At 39.8% G+C, this 15683-nt stretch overlaps 1 protein-coding gene across 11 annotated transcripts in view; it reads right to left on the bottom strand.

Moving 5' to 3' along the window:
• TCF4 (transcription factor 4) overlaps nucleotides 1–9385 on the bottom strand; it is a 348341-nt gene extending 338956 nt beyond the window's left edge. For 6 of the 11 annotated variants that reach the window (XM_045790150.2, XM_045790149.2, XM_045790152.2 and 3 more), the window contains exons 1-3: nucleotides 7620–7760; nucleotides 6641–6732; nucleotides 4891–4963 (exon numbers count right to left, since the gene is read on the bottom strand). In XM_045790150.2, the coding sequence (XP_045646106.1) occupies nucleotides 4891–4963; nucleotides 6641–6712 (145 nt within the window). In that variant the 5' untranslated portion in view covers nucleotides 6713–6732; nucleotides 7620–7760. Of the gene's footprint in view, nucleotides 1–4890; nucleotides 4964–6640; nucleotides 6733–7619; nucleotides 7761–8042; nucleotides 8169–8867 lie in introns of those variants that run through there. The other 5 variants (XM_045790146.2, XM_045790147.2, XM_045790145.2 and 2 more) reach the window with 5 other exon arrangements.
• Between the last annotated feature and the right edge of the window lie 6298 nt (nucleotides 9386–15683).

The raw sequence follows: 15683 nt of genomic DNA, 5'->3' as shown, positions 1-15683 counted from the left end.
AACTTTTGGTTGGTTGAGGTACATAAAAATAACTGAAAACGAAGTATTTTCGTGAGCACCCATGCGGACTGTCTATTCACAACAGAATGAATGCACAACTTTCAAAAGATCTACTATATTCTCTTCATAATAATAATAATAATAATAATAATGATAATAGAGAAACAGACCAAGTGATATTGCAGTCCAACATAAAATAGAAAGCCAGCTTATCTGGATACTAAGGCAAGAAAAATATCATGGTTTATATCATTATCTTAAATATGTTTTTAAAAAGTGTTTATCTACTCTAAAGATCAGGAGTAATATTACATGCCAAGGCTCAATAATATATTCTTATGTCTACATAATCTTGAAAAATAATCTATATCAGACTATGTGTGTATGTGTGAAAAGGACATTGAGTTAGGCAGACCTGGGTTTAAAACCTAATTCATTACTGGCTGCTTTGAGAGCATGTCATTGAAAATCTCTGAATCTCAGTTTCCTCATCTATGAATTGAGCATAGTAATCCTTGCATCTCATGGTTCTTGGAAGGAGTCAAAACATACAGTAAATACAAGGTGCACGGTACGCCACTTGACATATTAAGAAGCACTTCTATTTTGTCAGTGTCCTATCCATCTATACCCTATTATTCAATCTTGCAAATAGTCACAGGGGAGGTCAGGTAAAAGAGAATGACCAATAATCCAAAACACAGTTCTAAACCTTAAAAAGCATTCAAAGGGCACATGCACATGCAGAAGCAGTATCAGCACACACATCCTATACCCTATTATGCGACACAAATTATAGAAAAACACAGTAGTAAAACCAGAGTTATCCCCATAAAGGATGTGCAGAGCCATAAAGAATTAGCAAATCAAAACTTGTTTTTTAGAATAGCAAATAAAGGCACAGGTGAGAACCTCAGTTTTCTTTGGCTGTACAAGGAAGGCACTGGGCTGTCTATTCCTAGAGGGTGGCTATCCTCAAAATTCTATGATTCTAATATAATGGGTTTAATGTCACTTTACCTATTTTTAAATCTATTAAATTACTCTGCTCTTACAAAAAAGCCATACCACCACTGTGAATTGTACTACAATAGTAAGGCTGTTTTAAAACACACACATACACACAAATACAGACACACACAATTAAATGATTCGACTCAACAAATGCCTGTAAGGAGAGATCATTTTTTTTTCACACCATAACCATGAACTCAAACTGTAACGGACAGAAATGAATTCCGGATGCTGACCATTTGAATTTTCTCTGTGATACAAAAAGCACCCGTTGGATCCATTTTTTTTCGCCCTGAATTTACTAAATTGATGTGTCATTTTGGTGTTATGTGGATAGAGGTTAACTAAACTGTACGAACGTCAAAAAATGTTTCTCCTCTTCCAAAAATGACCACGACAGGGATGTGGTGCATTTTACTGCTGCTCTTAATTGTTCAAACACCCATTCATTTGGCAATCTTTAACGAATACTGAACACCTAAGTAAAACTAAACAGTTACGGGGGGAAAAGCTCAACTTTTAAACTGAGAGAGGAAGATGTAGTATCCATCACAGACTAACTGTAAATACATGTAACAGATGTGACCAGGGCTGTTCTTGAGTATAGATCATTTTAGTGGCCCAACTCGAAAACTACTTTTTAAAAAGATGCCAAAGCTAGTATGTTTCTCTTTTGCTCATAAAAGACTCAAAGGTAAACAGTCTTTTCGTTACAATCAAAAATTTACCCCCATTCATCAATAAATTATAGACTCTAGGTGCATTTTTTTTTCTTTTGGTGACTTTGCCACCCTACTTTTTAATGAGCATAATTTTCCAATCATCCAGGGATGTGTATGCTTTTAGTTTGTTTTAAGATCAATGATATAACGGATATTAAATCCCTTTACATAAGTTACCATATAGGTTACAACTATTTCTTAAAAATAATTCCAGAGCCCACCAATTCATTCTGTTAAGGTCATCGAAGCTCTGAACCATCATGCCTGAATTGTTTTAGTGCTCTCTGCTGAACACCTGCAAACATCAAACAAAAACTGCTGGTCCTTTCCTGGGTTGACAAAAGCCTTTCATGTGAAAAATGCTCCCTGGGAATGTCAGGCTATAGCTCAGGTTACATTCCATTCTCCCTAGCAGCCTCACCATTTCTTAAGGTGGTAGGGAAAACCATGTTTGTGAAATGAAAGATTAAAGGGAATATGGCCACTTTATTTTCATTCCCACATTGCAAATCACGATGGAGCATCCCATATTAATCAATTCAAAAGCTATTGGGAACTTTAAGCATGAAATATCACCATGCCTCACTTTGAAGAAATTTGGCTGGTTTTGCAAATATGAACAGTTTACTTACTTATAGTTTTGGTCTTTTTTTCTTAGACCCAAGTTTCAAAGCTACCCATGAAAGGGACATCTGAGCCTACTCAAGACAATGGATATTAACCTGAAATAAATTTATATAATTATTTCTCTGTCCAAAGTTTCCTAATTCATCCTTCCAGTTAAAGGGCAAAGTGCAGTTTTCCTGATTCTTCTATTTGATATTCTTTAAAAGAGATTTATCTTTGTTGTAGAGTGGAAATATAAGCCATTTTTTTCACTAATAGCCCTGTGTTCAAATACGTCTTGAATAGATGAGAAAAACCAACACTACAATCTGTACTCCATATATTATAGTCACCATCATACTGCATTGGATGAATACCCTGCATTTTCAATCCAGCTGCCAGAACAAAATAGCCACTACACTTTTTTACCTTTACAAGTAAATATTTCGGCCTGAAAACTGCAACTGTGGTACACTGTAACTTAAAATTCAACACCTAAAAATAATTACAGCATCTTTATTAGAAATATCACAACACATCTCACTAAGAATGAAATCTCTTCTAGGATTATGTGTGTGTGTATGTGTGCTTGTGTGTGTTTGTGTGTGTGTGTATTTGTCTCACGAACTGTGTAAGTTCAATATATAATCACTTACTAAAATGCATTAATACATATTCATCATTATCCAGCCTGTACTCTCTGTAAACACTTAAACATCATAGCAAGGACTTTATTGAAATGTGAACACAGAAAAGGGACCAGATGCACAGTTGTCTTTTTAAATGTAACACAATTTCATGCTTCTAAATCACTTTACTTTATTAAACCATACCTAAACTGATACACTTAAGTTATTCCAAATGTGTCAGTTTTCACAGAGTGCAAAAGAGTTTTTTGCACTTTGAAAGCAGTCTATCTCTGGGCCTTTCTGACATAACCTACTTTTAGATTTAAGCTGAATACACATTTTCTTAAGTAAAATCATGAAGAAAATTACTGTCAGAGATAAAGTTAGTTACTGTTTTGATACTGTCTAACATGAAAAATTAATTTGTCCACAAGAGATACTTGTACTGATCTTTGCTACAAAGTTGTGTGGAGAATACTACACCAAAATTTGGAAGACATAATACCAAGACAACAAAAAATGTTAAGTCCCTAAATGAAAAATATAACAGGGTCTAAGACAGCAAAACACAACTATACGGTCAATAGTACTTTTAATTAAAGTGGACCCCCAAATTTAAAAGATAAAGTAGATCTATAGGAGGCATCTTATATTCTCTAATATTATAAATCAAATTATAGAGATAAAACTTAGTCTTATGGGGGCCAGAAGAAGAAGTAACTCATTTAGAAATGAGCAACTTTTAAAAGCCACTAATTTTATAGAAGCATACCAATTATACAAATCATAAAGGTGAACAGATTTCTTTCATTGCCAGAGCATCAAATGAAAATTAAGAGATATGAAATTATATTCAATAGTTAACAGAAAATTCCACTGGCATCTCACAGCTAAAAGATGTCAACATTTAACAGTCTGACTTAAGAATGGTACTCTGTCTAATGTAGTGTTATTTACCACTGCCAGAACTCCTAAAATACTGCAGCTGCTTAAAAAGCATAAATGGATTTAAGCCTTAAACCTAAAGGATAACAGGAAACCATGTATGCCTCCTTTCTATATGAAATTTACTAGACCAAAAAAAAAAAAAAAAAAAACCACAACACCACCACCATTTTAAGTGAATATCATATTTTCAGTTTTCACTTTAATAAGAGACCTTCAGGGAGTCCCCTATTAAAACTCCTCCTTAGATGCCAGATAATCATTGCGCACACAGATTCCTTTGTGAATAGCGCTAACGTCTTTTTTAAGCATCACCCAAAGACCTTTCATTTATAAAATGTAAAAGTCCTTCCAAATTTGCAACTTTAAATATAGCAAAAATTCACTGCACAAGGAAATGCTTAGGGAAAAAAAATAGCTAAAGCACCAAAAAGAATATTTTAAAGATAAATGAATTCATATTTTGCTTTCAGAGAGCAAGAGCCTCTCTATTTACAGCTATGGTTTACTATGAAGCATTCATCTGCAAAATTAAGTGCTCACTTCTTTAAAAGGATTAATTATACATAGTACCTAATAATTAATATTATTTACAAAGGATTTTCCCTTTTTTTTGAGAGTGAGATTTTTCCCTGTATTTTCAAATAGGGAAATAAATTCATTTTCCACATGTCAACACTGGCTTTATCTTCACATGTTTGATTACAACTGTATTAGAAAATTGCTTTTAAATTAAGTAATGGCATTCTGAGACAGTTTCCTTGATTGATAAAAAAAAAAAAGCCTATTTTTAATTTTGCAAAAGATAACATTTTGTGTAAGTTATACTACTGATGGATAATGAAATAACCATATCATTACAGGCTAAAATTTCAATGACTTTTTCAGAACACTTCAACAGAGCCAAAAATATACATTGAGTGAATAAACAGCTAAGAACATTTAACTACACGCTAAGAAAAGAATTTACATACTTGAGCCAGTAAAATGTCCACTCGCCAAAGAAGTTGGTCCATTTTTCCCACTGCTCACAGGAGGTGAAAACATCTAAAAGAAACAAAGAAATATTACTGTCGAAAAGAAGACATTTGTGCCTTCAGAGTTTGTCAAAGATCTTTCATACTCTTACCAAATAGCTTAAGAGTTTATGCTAAGGATTCATTTTAGTAAAATACATCACCATCCAACTTAAAACTGAAACAAGCATAACATTACCAGTCACACACACCCCCCCCCCCATTACCACTCTATTCCTTCTTTTTCCTCAGGTTCATTAGATTGCCAGCACTAGGCAATACTGCTACACTTTAAACAAACACAGTCCCCATAATGTTATCAAGATTCAGGTTGGAGGGCAGCGGCCTCTCTAGAAAACACTAGTTTTACAAAGGAGAAGAACAAAGTTGTTTGTTTGATATTGAAAACCTTGGCCATAAACGTGGCAATGTCCATTTCCATCCCGTATAGGATTTGCCTGTCATATGTGAACCCAAATAAATATAAAAGTGCCACCTGCACTAAATTCTCATTTCGTCTCTAACATGAGAGCAATTTGTAGCAAGACTCTCTCTCTCTCTCTCACTCTCTCTCACTCTCTCTCTCTCTCACTCTCTCTCTCCAGCATTTATTTCGACCCTAATTGGTTTCCCTCTTCTTCGACGTATCTAGTGGATAATGCGCACCTTCCCTGAGTCAGAGCCTGCAAAAAGCAAAGGAACGAATGGAGAAAGTGCAGCAAGCAGAAAGGGGGCTACAAAGCTGCCTAGGGCTACGTTTCCTGGCAAAACTTCCGAAAGCCATTTCTCCAGAAGAAGGTCCAGAAGAGCGGCAGCAGCAGCAGGAGCAGCGGAGGCGGCGGCGGCGGCAGCAGCAGCAGCAGCAGCAGCGGCAGCAGCGGCAGCAGCAGCAACATGAAAGAGCCCCACTTAGAAGGCGGTTTGGATTTTATTTGTGTGTTTTGTGGATTCTTTTTATTTTGCTTTGCAAATGCATCTTACACCAAACTCATCTGGCATCAAAAATGAATGAATTACCCTGGCAGGTCTGGGACTTGGTTTGGGAAAGGGAAGCAAAGGGATGGAGAGGGACCAACTACAGCCGTAAAACTCCACAAGTGTGTAAGTTTTGCTTTGTGCTGATCTCACGACTGTAAATTTACCAAAACAGTCTAAAGGATTCTAAAGAATGTAGGATGCTCAGCACACATCTACGACTTTTCAGAATCCTAGGAAAAGATGTAACTAACAGGACTACAGGTCCTACGAACCCAGAGCATCATCAATTTAAAACTTTAAGAGACAACTGGGTCTCCTATTTTCTCTTTTCCATTTCCAAAAAAATAAAATAAAATAAAATAAAACGAGTAGTGCGCAAAGTATGAGTACTCTCACGTTCAGATAAGGCCAAGTTTTAGGGTTGTCTGTCCTTTCATTTGGGGTGAGATTCCACTATTTTGGAGATCCGGTGGGTAGGGAATTCAAGGCAAGTAATTACACTCGGGGGGGAAAAAAAGGAAAGAAAAAAAAAAAGCCTGAATCGTCCATCACACCCAAAAATTGTAGTTAAAAACTTATCAAAAAGACCTTCATGTTTGCCAAGGATTCAGCCAATTAAAAATTATTCTTGTCCTTTAGACTACTATTGGTTTCTAGCTGAAGTGTTTGGGTTTTTTGTTTTGTTTTTTTTTTTTCACAGCTGTTGTTAGTTTCCACCGTTCTTTCTTACCGCACTGAAATCCAGTAAATCACTCAGCTCTTTGTCCGTCCCTAAGGCAGCCATTCGCTGTTGGTGATGCATTTTAGCAAAATCACACAAACCTAGAAACATGGAAATAACCGCAATCAGAAAATCCAGTCCCAATCCTTGGAGAAAACACAATCGGATTTTTGGAGACTGGGGGGGTTGGGGGTGGGGATGTGGGGGCGGGCGGGATTAAGGTGGAAAGGAGGGAGGGATGGGAGAGTTTGTTGGTGTGTTTTTTTTTTTAAGATGGAATAGGCAGCAATAGCAAAAAAAAAAAAAAAAGCGATATTGATATTGTATTTCCAAAGAGACGATCAAAACTGGTAACATCCACTATAAAACCAAACCCGGGAAGGGAAAAAAAAAGCCGCTCTTCAGCGCATCATTTTATGCAACAGGAGGTAGAGCGAGAAATGAATGGATCACAGAGAAAAGAGAAACTACTCAGAACGATCCGGTCTCAACTTTCCCCCCACCCTCCACCCCACCCCCCTCACACACACTCACACACTCACACACACGCACACACACTCACACACACCACTCCCCTCTGCATTTCAAAGTAGCTATAAAGAAATTAAAGATGAGCGTCTCTGGAGTGAAAACACGTCCAAAGGGGGAGGGGTGACAAGGTCGGCGAAAGGGGGGGAGCAGAGTGGAGGGTCGGGTCCTGTAATTGTCCAGCACCCTAATTTGTGAAAGAAAGGGTTGTAAAAATTAAAGTCAGGCCCTTGGCAAAGTCACCGGTCCCTCCAAGTGGCATTGCTGGGGAGGGGGGGCGGGGGGTAGAGATGAGGGGGAGGGAAGAGGCGCGGGAGGGGAAGGGGTGTCTCTTCTGGGAGCGCCGGGAGCCGGGAGCCCGCGGCTCGGGAGGCGCGGAGCAGCGTGCGGAGCCGCCGAGCCCCAGCCCCGCGCCGCCCGGCGCATCAGCCCGCCGAGCCCCACCGGCGCCGGTACCTACCGCCCGCGCGCGAGAAGGGGCTCTCCGTGCACCGCCGGCGCCGAGGCGGCGTTCATGTCTAACCACTGCCTCCACCACCACCACCTCCTCCTCCTGCGCCCGCGCCCGCTCCTGCTCCTTCCCCGCCGCCGCCGCCGCCGCCGCCGCCGCCGCCACTACAGATCCGCAGACACACAGCCAAGATCCCTGACTCTTAACACCAACTCTCTTCTCCGGGGAGGGGAGGGGACGAGGGAAGGGGGGAGGGGGAAACACGCCGAGGCGCACGGAATTGCAAGTTCAGCAAAGAAATGGGTGGGGGGGCTCCGGCGGGGAGACGCGGCTCGCCCGGGTCGGGCTGGCTGGGATGCACCCCCCCCAGAAAAAAAATCTCAACACCTCCCCCGCCTCGCAAAAAAATACAAACGAAAATTCATCGAGCACCTCATTTTCCCTCAGATCGTCAGTTACAATCTGAAGCCTGAACAGTTCAGTTTTTGCCCGTTTCATCCATCGGAGGCACTTTGAAATTTATTCGAGTTTACATCCCCTCACTTCTTTCTTTCTCTGACTCTCGTTCCCTCTCACTCACACATCCACACACAGCAAAGCAAGTTTATACTAGGCTGCAAATACACGTGATGCAAAAAGACTTTGCCAAGAGGAACAATATTTTTCTTTTCCATATATAAACCAAGCCACATTTTGCTGGGGAGATTTTCATTTCGGTAGTTTTGCATTGGGGGCGAAACCTAAATTGCATACTTTCTTTCCCCTCCCTTTTAAGTCACAGATTAGTATAGCTGCAAACTTCGCCAAAAAAAAAAAAAAAAGGCAATTTTTGAGGGTGGATGTTGTTTTGTTTTTACACTTGAGTTCCTAGCCACGCTAAGTCCCCGTTCGCCAGCACTATAAGTTTTGAATTCAACATTTACCATTACAGGCCTTGCATGCTCTTAAAACATACTTTTTCACATCACTTTTTAGGATTAAAATTAAGCTTCATAATTCTATCGTTTCGTAATAACAAGCGTGCTTTATCCAGTATATGCAACATACGCTATTTTAACGTGTGTTAAAATACACATTCCAGAAATCCTGTAATTGCTAGATGTGCAAGTACATATACAAAATGCATGCACACACTTTTTCCCATTGGCAATTATTTAATAGGTTGTTCCTTTTGTTTTAATAAAACATTGGGATCGACATTTTAAAAATTAAATTCAATTACAAACAGTTTACTCTGACAGCAAATTGTAACGTTACCTTAAATGGCCACAAATATGCTCACAATATTCCAAGGAAAGTGACTTTAAAAAGAAAGACAAAAATCTTCTGCAAGTACTTAGTATCTCACATGTGTATCCCCCAAAAAAGTATTTTAACTGGTACTCAGTTCTGCTCCAGGGATATCCACAGAATACAAGATTATGCACCTGGCTCTGGTTTTTGCATTTTCCACCATAAAACTGCAACAAAATTCCCTCCCCCAAAAAAGAAATCATAAAAAAAAAATCCAACAACTTTTTCTTATTGTTTATAAAAAAAAATATCAATACAGGATAGTTAGAATTTTTCCTCAAACAAATCTTGTTGGTGGGTTTTTTTTCTTCTCCTCTTATAAAGTCTTAAACTTGTTCCAAGTTTAGAGGTGTCTCATCATCATCCTCCTCCTCCTCATCATCATCACCATTGACTCCCCCGTGGAGTCACATTGATAATAATAGGTTTCCCTGAAAGATACATTGTAATCCATTCACATCCGGGCACTGCGGGCTTATAAAGAGAAGGCGCTGCGGCCGCGGCTGCTCCTCCAGACAATGACTGGGGAGGGGCGGGGCGGGAGCGAGCGGCCATAGAGTAGTAAACAGAGCGCCTAGAGAGGCGCCCAAGATGGCGGCGCGTGAGGGCCACGCCTCCTCCGGGACCGGAGGCGGGTGGCTGGGCTCTGTCTGGTGTCGCGCGTGGGGCCGAACCATAAGGGCTACTGAGGTTGGGGCTGTTCGCAGGCCCCGTGCTCTTGCGTGCTTCTTCTTGTTCCTTTTCCGTGGTCTTCCCTATTTTTGGTTTTTTTGTTTTTTTTTTTTTACTCAGAAGTGTAGTTTCTAAATAAATTAAGGCATTACACGCCACAGATTTCCTCAGGGGAGTCAGATGCCCTGGCTCGCCCTGGAGGGAGGCTGGGGAGAGGCCGGGCTGGTCCCACCAACAGAAAGCGAGAGCCCGGATTCTTCCGCAGTGTGGAGCCAGTCCTCTTAGCCAGGCTTGCGCTGCGTGGGAGAAGGCCGCTGAACCAAGTTGTAGTTCGTGGGCCTGAAGAAGGAAAGGACCCTCATCGCCTCCACCACCCCCACCCCATCGTTTGCTAGCACCCTCTTTGGAAGAGTGAGAACTTTGTAAGTCCAGAAGGTCTTCAACTCGGAGAGGACTTCGTTTATTTCGTCGTAGACTCAAATCAAGTTTCTACCATGAACCGCTACTGACCCAACTTACAGTTCTGGCCAAGCAATTGCCTTCTCTAGCCAGTTTTCTGGTCTGTGACACCATGATCACTTCACGGATTTCATGAGTTGAAGGGATAAAGATGGAGCCACCACAGAAGAAAACTTCCCTTTCCATCTCTAATTCCTCGCTAAACCAACTGATACTGCTAATCTAGTCCACAGGTTTTAAAGGGAGATTTCTCTATTTCACCAGTATACACTCACATAGTGGGTTTACTGTGTGCCATACACTGTTATAAGAATTTTTTCAAATGTTGGCTGCTCTAATCCTGAAAATAACTCTATAGGGTATTTTAAAAATATTTTTATATTATATATTTTATATACAGAGAATCAGAAGCAAGCAATGTTGAGTAGCTTGACCCAGGGCACTTTGGTAAATGACACAAACTTGCCTAAAATTACACAACTTTATTAAGTGATAGAACCCACCTTTGAAGCCAGGCAGTCTGAGATCAGAGTCGACATTCAACCACATTCCTATACCATCTGGCAGCAGGAACAGCCTAATCTCCATTTTCTGATGCAATTTTGTGGCAGTAACAGAGTTCAGATCAATTTTCAAGATCTTTAATTCATATGTAAGTTTTTAGAAAACAAGAATTAGGGCAGTTAGAGTTTGTTTCCTGTATATTCACACATTGTGAAGATTCCTGTCTTCTCTCCCCATTCCATATTCTCATCTTAAAATAAATTTTACACGTAGACAGTACTTTCACTGCATTATCACTGCATTATCTTTGATTCCCAGAGTAAGCCTCTACAGGGCTGTACTGAGATGATGTAATAAAAAGTTCACAAACATTTGTTTAGGAGAAATATTCCACTGGTTCTACCTCTAATCAGCTCCGTGACCTAAGGCTTGAGGTCAATGTCTTACTGTAAAATACAGAAGCTAAAAGATAATCCTTTAAGATTCTTTCCAGTTTCTAGTTAGATTATAAGAGTCTCCCTCTCCTGAATCTCAAGGGGAATAAATGGTCTCTCCAGAAACAAATGATAGTATCAGGTCTGAGACCTAAATGCACACAACTGATTGCTAGCACTTTTTTTTCCCTTTAGATTTATTTATTTATCTGAGAAAGAATGAACAGGAGGAGAAGCAGAGAAAGAACAGAGGAGAGAGAGAATCTACAGCAGACTCCCTGCTCAGCATGAAGCCCGACACGGGGCTCAATCTCACAACCCTGAGACCATGACCTGAGCTAAAATCAAGACTTGGACGTTTAACTGACTGAGATACCCAGGTGCCCCTAGCACTTTTTTTTTAAACAACAACCAATAGTCCAAAAACCATGCAACCATCCTTCCTATCTTAAATTCAGGGACAAATGTGGATTGCTTTTGTTTTTGTTTTGTTTTGTTTTTCCCTGAACTATCAGAAGAATAGATATATCTACAAAGCTATACTTGTGAAGATTAAAGACACCTTAGAAAGGAAGACTCAATAGAATTTGCGAAACTTGGATAAAAAGGGAAGCGTAGCAGACATGTTTTGGGATGTGTGTTCCATCTACACACTCCCTTATTTAAAAACCTGTTCATAAATCCTGATATAGAGGTAGAACTTGATGTGGGTACCACATGACTCCTTCCTGTCCCAGTCTCACCAGCCCTAGCTGATTGGATCACAGGAGCTAAAAGAGGAAGAGATTGGCAGTAGTCTATGGTGAGTGATAGATCTGACTTGTTGGAGTCAGCTGGCCAGGGCTGGTGCCAGGAAGCCAAGCCATGTGAGCCATGGTTATGGGGAAACAAGAACCATGAGTAAGCAGAGGAAACTGTTCTTCAGATAAGAAAGATCTTGGAAGTTCTGAGAAAAGCAGACAACTTGAGTCCTAGGAAGAAATGAGTAGAGATACTTTTCCAATTATTATGAGGGCCACCTTGCCTCCTGTCCATAAGATAGCTAACTTCTGCGGTGTTCCCCTTCCCCAACTGAGCTAACCTGAGTACCTTTCTGATCCTTGCCACTGCAGAATTTAGAAAAGCAAAAGATTCTGTAGAGTTCAGCATTTCTAAATAGTTGTTAACATTAAAAAAATAATAATAAGTGGTGACCACTATTCTAGGGTGTAAACACTGTTCTACTTCCACATGGTAGCAATTCTGTCCAATTAATTGTGCCACATATAGTCAGGACAGTATATACAAATGTCATTCCCCTTTCTACTGTGTTGTGACCTTGAGAAAATTTCACGTCTTGTCAGAAAGCAAAAAAATTAATTTGTCTCAAATACTTTACATGACTGGTTAAAATCAAATGAGATGGTAGAGATGAAAGTACTCGAAAATGATGAATTATTATGAAATGTAAGGCATCATTATTGCATAAACTAAGTTGATGCCTAAAGATAACATTTAATTCATAGGAGTATGGATGGAGTGGCGAATATTGAAACACAATGAATCATAGAATAGAACAGACGTTGAAGGAGGCTTGGACCAAACCCTCAAGTTTAGTTCAAGATTTCAAGGTCATATCACTAATGAGTTACAGAGGCAGAAGTAGCCCTCCAGTAACTGAATGCCAGTCTAGAATGCCATACCATTCCTCTTCAAATTTCATCCAATTGGATCTCCCCGAATCTTGTTCATGCTAAAATAAATAAGCAGACAAAACCACACACACACACACACACACACACACGCACACACGCACACACACACTCAGCTCCTTGATGATCTAATGAAATTCACCCAAAAATTCAGCAAATAATTTTTTAGTGTCTACCTGCGTCAGCATTTCTTCTTTTAGGCCCTGAGGCAAAAACGTACGCAAAAAAAAAAAAAAAAAATCAGAATGATATAAAAGTCAAGGACACGCTTGACTGAATGGCGAAGTCACCATGAGCAAGATATGGCCTGTGGAAGATAGGTGGAAAAGGAAGAGCTCTCCCAGTGTAATTTTAGGTTGATATATCAAAAGGGCACAACCATCAAGGACCCCAGACTGGAGCCCCACATACACTGTAAGGCTGAGTCAGAAAAGCAGGACAGAAGAGGAGGGATTAGTCAGTGTGTGTGGAGGAAGTCCAGAGCTTTCTGACACACAGTCCCACCTACCCAGGGCCTTTTGCATTTGCTGGTGCTATGATTCTTTCTCTTGGTGGCTCATGCAATTGGTTTCTTACCATCCTTCTGGGCTCAGCTTAAACATCACCTCTTCCTCGAAACCTTCCTAACCATTCTGTCTAAAGTAAGCACCCCTCTTATTATTCCCTGCCACATCAGCTTTATATCCTTAGTGGCAGCTTTCTCAATAGGGATCCTTTTGTTAATATACTTACCTTTATATTGCCTGTCTTCACCGTCACACCGCAGACTCCATAATGCAGGTAACACAGGAATCTTGTTCACTCTATTTTCTCACACCCAATGCAATGCCTGGCACATATTAAGTATTTGGTAACTATTTGTTAAATAAGTGGATCAAGAATCTGTCTACATTCTTAAGGATGCACGCTTTATACTGAAGAGCATAGCTTTCATAACTTTTCAAATCAGGTTCTCTTTAAGGTTTCATGGTTTCATGTCAGCTTGATTTCATTGCTGGTAAATGTTGCTGGTGACTATTCAGTGTGATTTGAAACAGGACCCCGGGCCCCTTGTCACCTCAATCCCAGGCCCTAAAGGATAACTGCCTTAATTTACCCAACCATGAAAACAGTCTCTTCATTATTATGAATGCATTAAAAGGTACTGTCATAGTATTGCTTCACTCTTATAACGTTTTATGGATGAAAACACTGAGGCTCGGAAGTACAACAAATTTCCTGAAGTCACATGGCCACTACATGGCAGAGCTAGGATTTGGGCACAGGCAGACCATGCTTCTGTTTACAGTTCGACGGCATGTGTCATGGCTTTAACAAGTTTAACAAACCATACGGTTAACAAACCATAACAAACCTTCCTTATTGGACCTAGGCACACAATAGAGCAGAAGTTTTATTTTATCTATTTTTAGATGTTTTGAGGGGTTTGGAAAAGGAAGGTAAAACAATAACAAAACAAAACAAAACAAAAAACAAAACAAAACAAAAAAAGCCAAACAAAATCTCTTATTCTTAGTGTCCACGGAGTTTTGTTACAGAGGACTCAAAAGATTTAATGCCAGCTTTCTGGAAGTTTTCCTTCTACTCATAAAACTTTTATCTAGTATAGTTTGCATGTTCTATTTTAAGGGTTTTGTCATGTTTTGAAGGACTTACGGATTGGGAAAATAGGGCAGGAACAGGGCCTCAGAGGAGAAACGAAGTTGTTGTGTCTGCACCCTGGTAGTCTCATCCTCCCCTGTGTGTGCTGCAGGTTTAAAAGTTCAACACGTGCAGATCTTTTCTGCAGTTGGCCATGACCTCAAGCCACAGCACCTGCCACTGAGCTATAAGCATGGTCTACCTGTGTCTGAGTCTCAGCTCTTCTATGCAATAACCATGTGATCTTGGCAATTGGCTGTATTCCCAAGCTTCAGTTTCTTCATCCACATCATGGGTATAATAATCTGTCATAAAGTTATTATGACAGATTAAATATAATAGTATTAGCAGATGCACTTGGCATAGTGTTCATCCAATGACTGTAACCTAGCAATTATAAGATATACTCTTTAGTGTCACAGTTTTCAAATTTCAGACCTCAACTCTTTAATGGTCACGAAATTGATTTACAGGGTTTGTTCAAAGTGAAATAGAACAACACAGACAATACCAACATGCATTGCATGAATTAAGAGAAAATGTTGTTTTACAGAAGCCTGTTTCAGGTGAATATATACAGCACAGTATGTGCATACAAAGTTACTATAAAAAAATATTTAAAGCTGCCACTTTAGTAGATGGGCTTCATTGCTTTGCTTGCAAAAATATTCATGAAGCATACCCTGGGATCATAATGGAGAAGAGAAATGAAAGCTGATCACCTCCTCATTCTATCTCTTCTCTTCTCAAACTGCATATTATTTCAAAACCAACAGCTACTCCTCACCAAAGAAAAGGAGATGAATGAAGAGATAAATGATTTAAAAAATAAACATTGTAGAAAGAATACAAGGAATTTTAGAAAACAACAAGGAAAACTTTTGCCTATGCAAAAGTGCAATAAAACTGATTGAACTTAATATACTTAACCTGTGGTTTTTAAAATCCTTCAAAAGCTGTACTCCCCTCACAGCTCCCACTTACCTCTGTAACTTTATCTCGATGTTTTTCCCTAATGGAAGTTTCGTCTCTAGTCAACTAACCACATGGCATACCTTTATTGAGCGGTTCGTCTATGAAGAGCGCCAGGCAAGATACAGTGAGTAATTCAAGATGAAAAAACAGGACCCCTGACCTCCTAGCATCCCATCCTAGTGGGTAGGCCAGACATATAAGTCACCCCAACTCCTAACACACTGAGCTGAGACCTATCAGGACATAAAATTTTGCTACAGGACCATAGCCTAATGAGTAATCACCAGGAGGAGAAATCTGAAGACTTAGAAGAGACAAGGTTAGAGCTGGATCTGGAAGGAGAAGTGGTATTCTTATCAAACAGGTAGAGAGAGAAGCACATTCTGGGCTGAAGCGCTAAATCT

This window comes from Ursus americanus, chromosome 19, assembly GCF_024610735.1.
Source record: "Ursus americanus isolate L20-20 chromosome 19, mUrsAme1.1.p, whole genome shotgun sequence".
Lineage (NCBI taxonomy): Eukaryota > Metazoa > Chordata > Mammalia > Carnivora > Ursidae > Ursus > Ursus americanus.
Note: the sequence above shows the minus strand (reverse complement) of the source record. Positions and strands in the feature narration are given on the sequence as shown.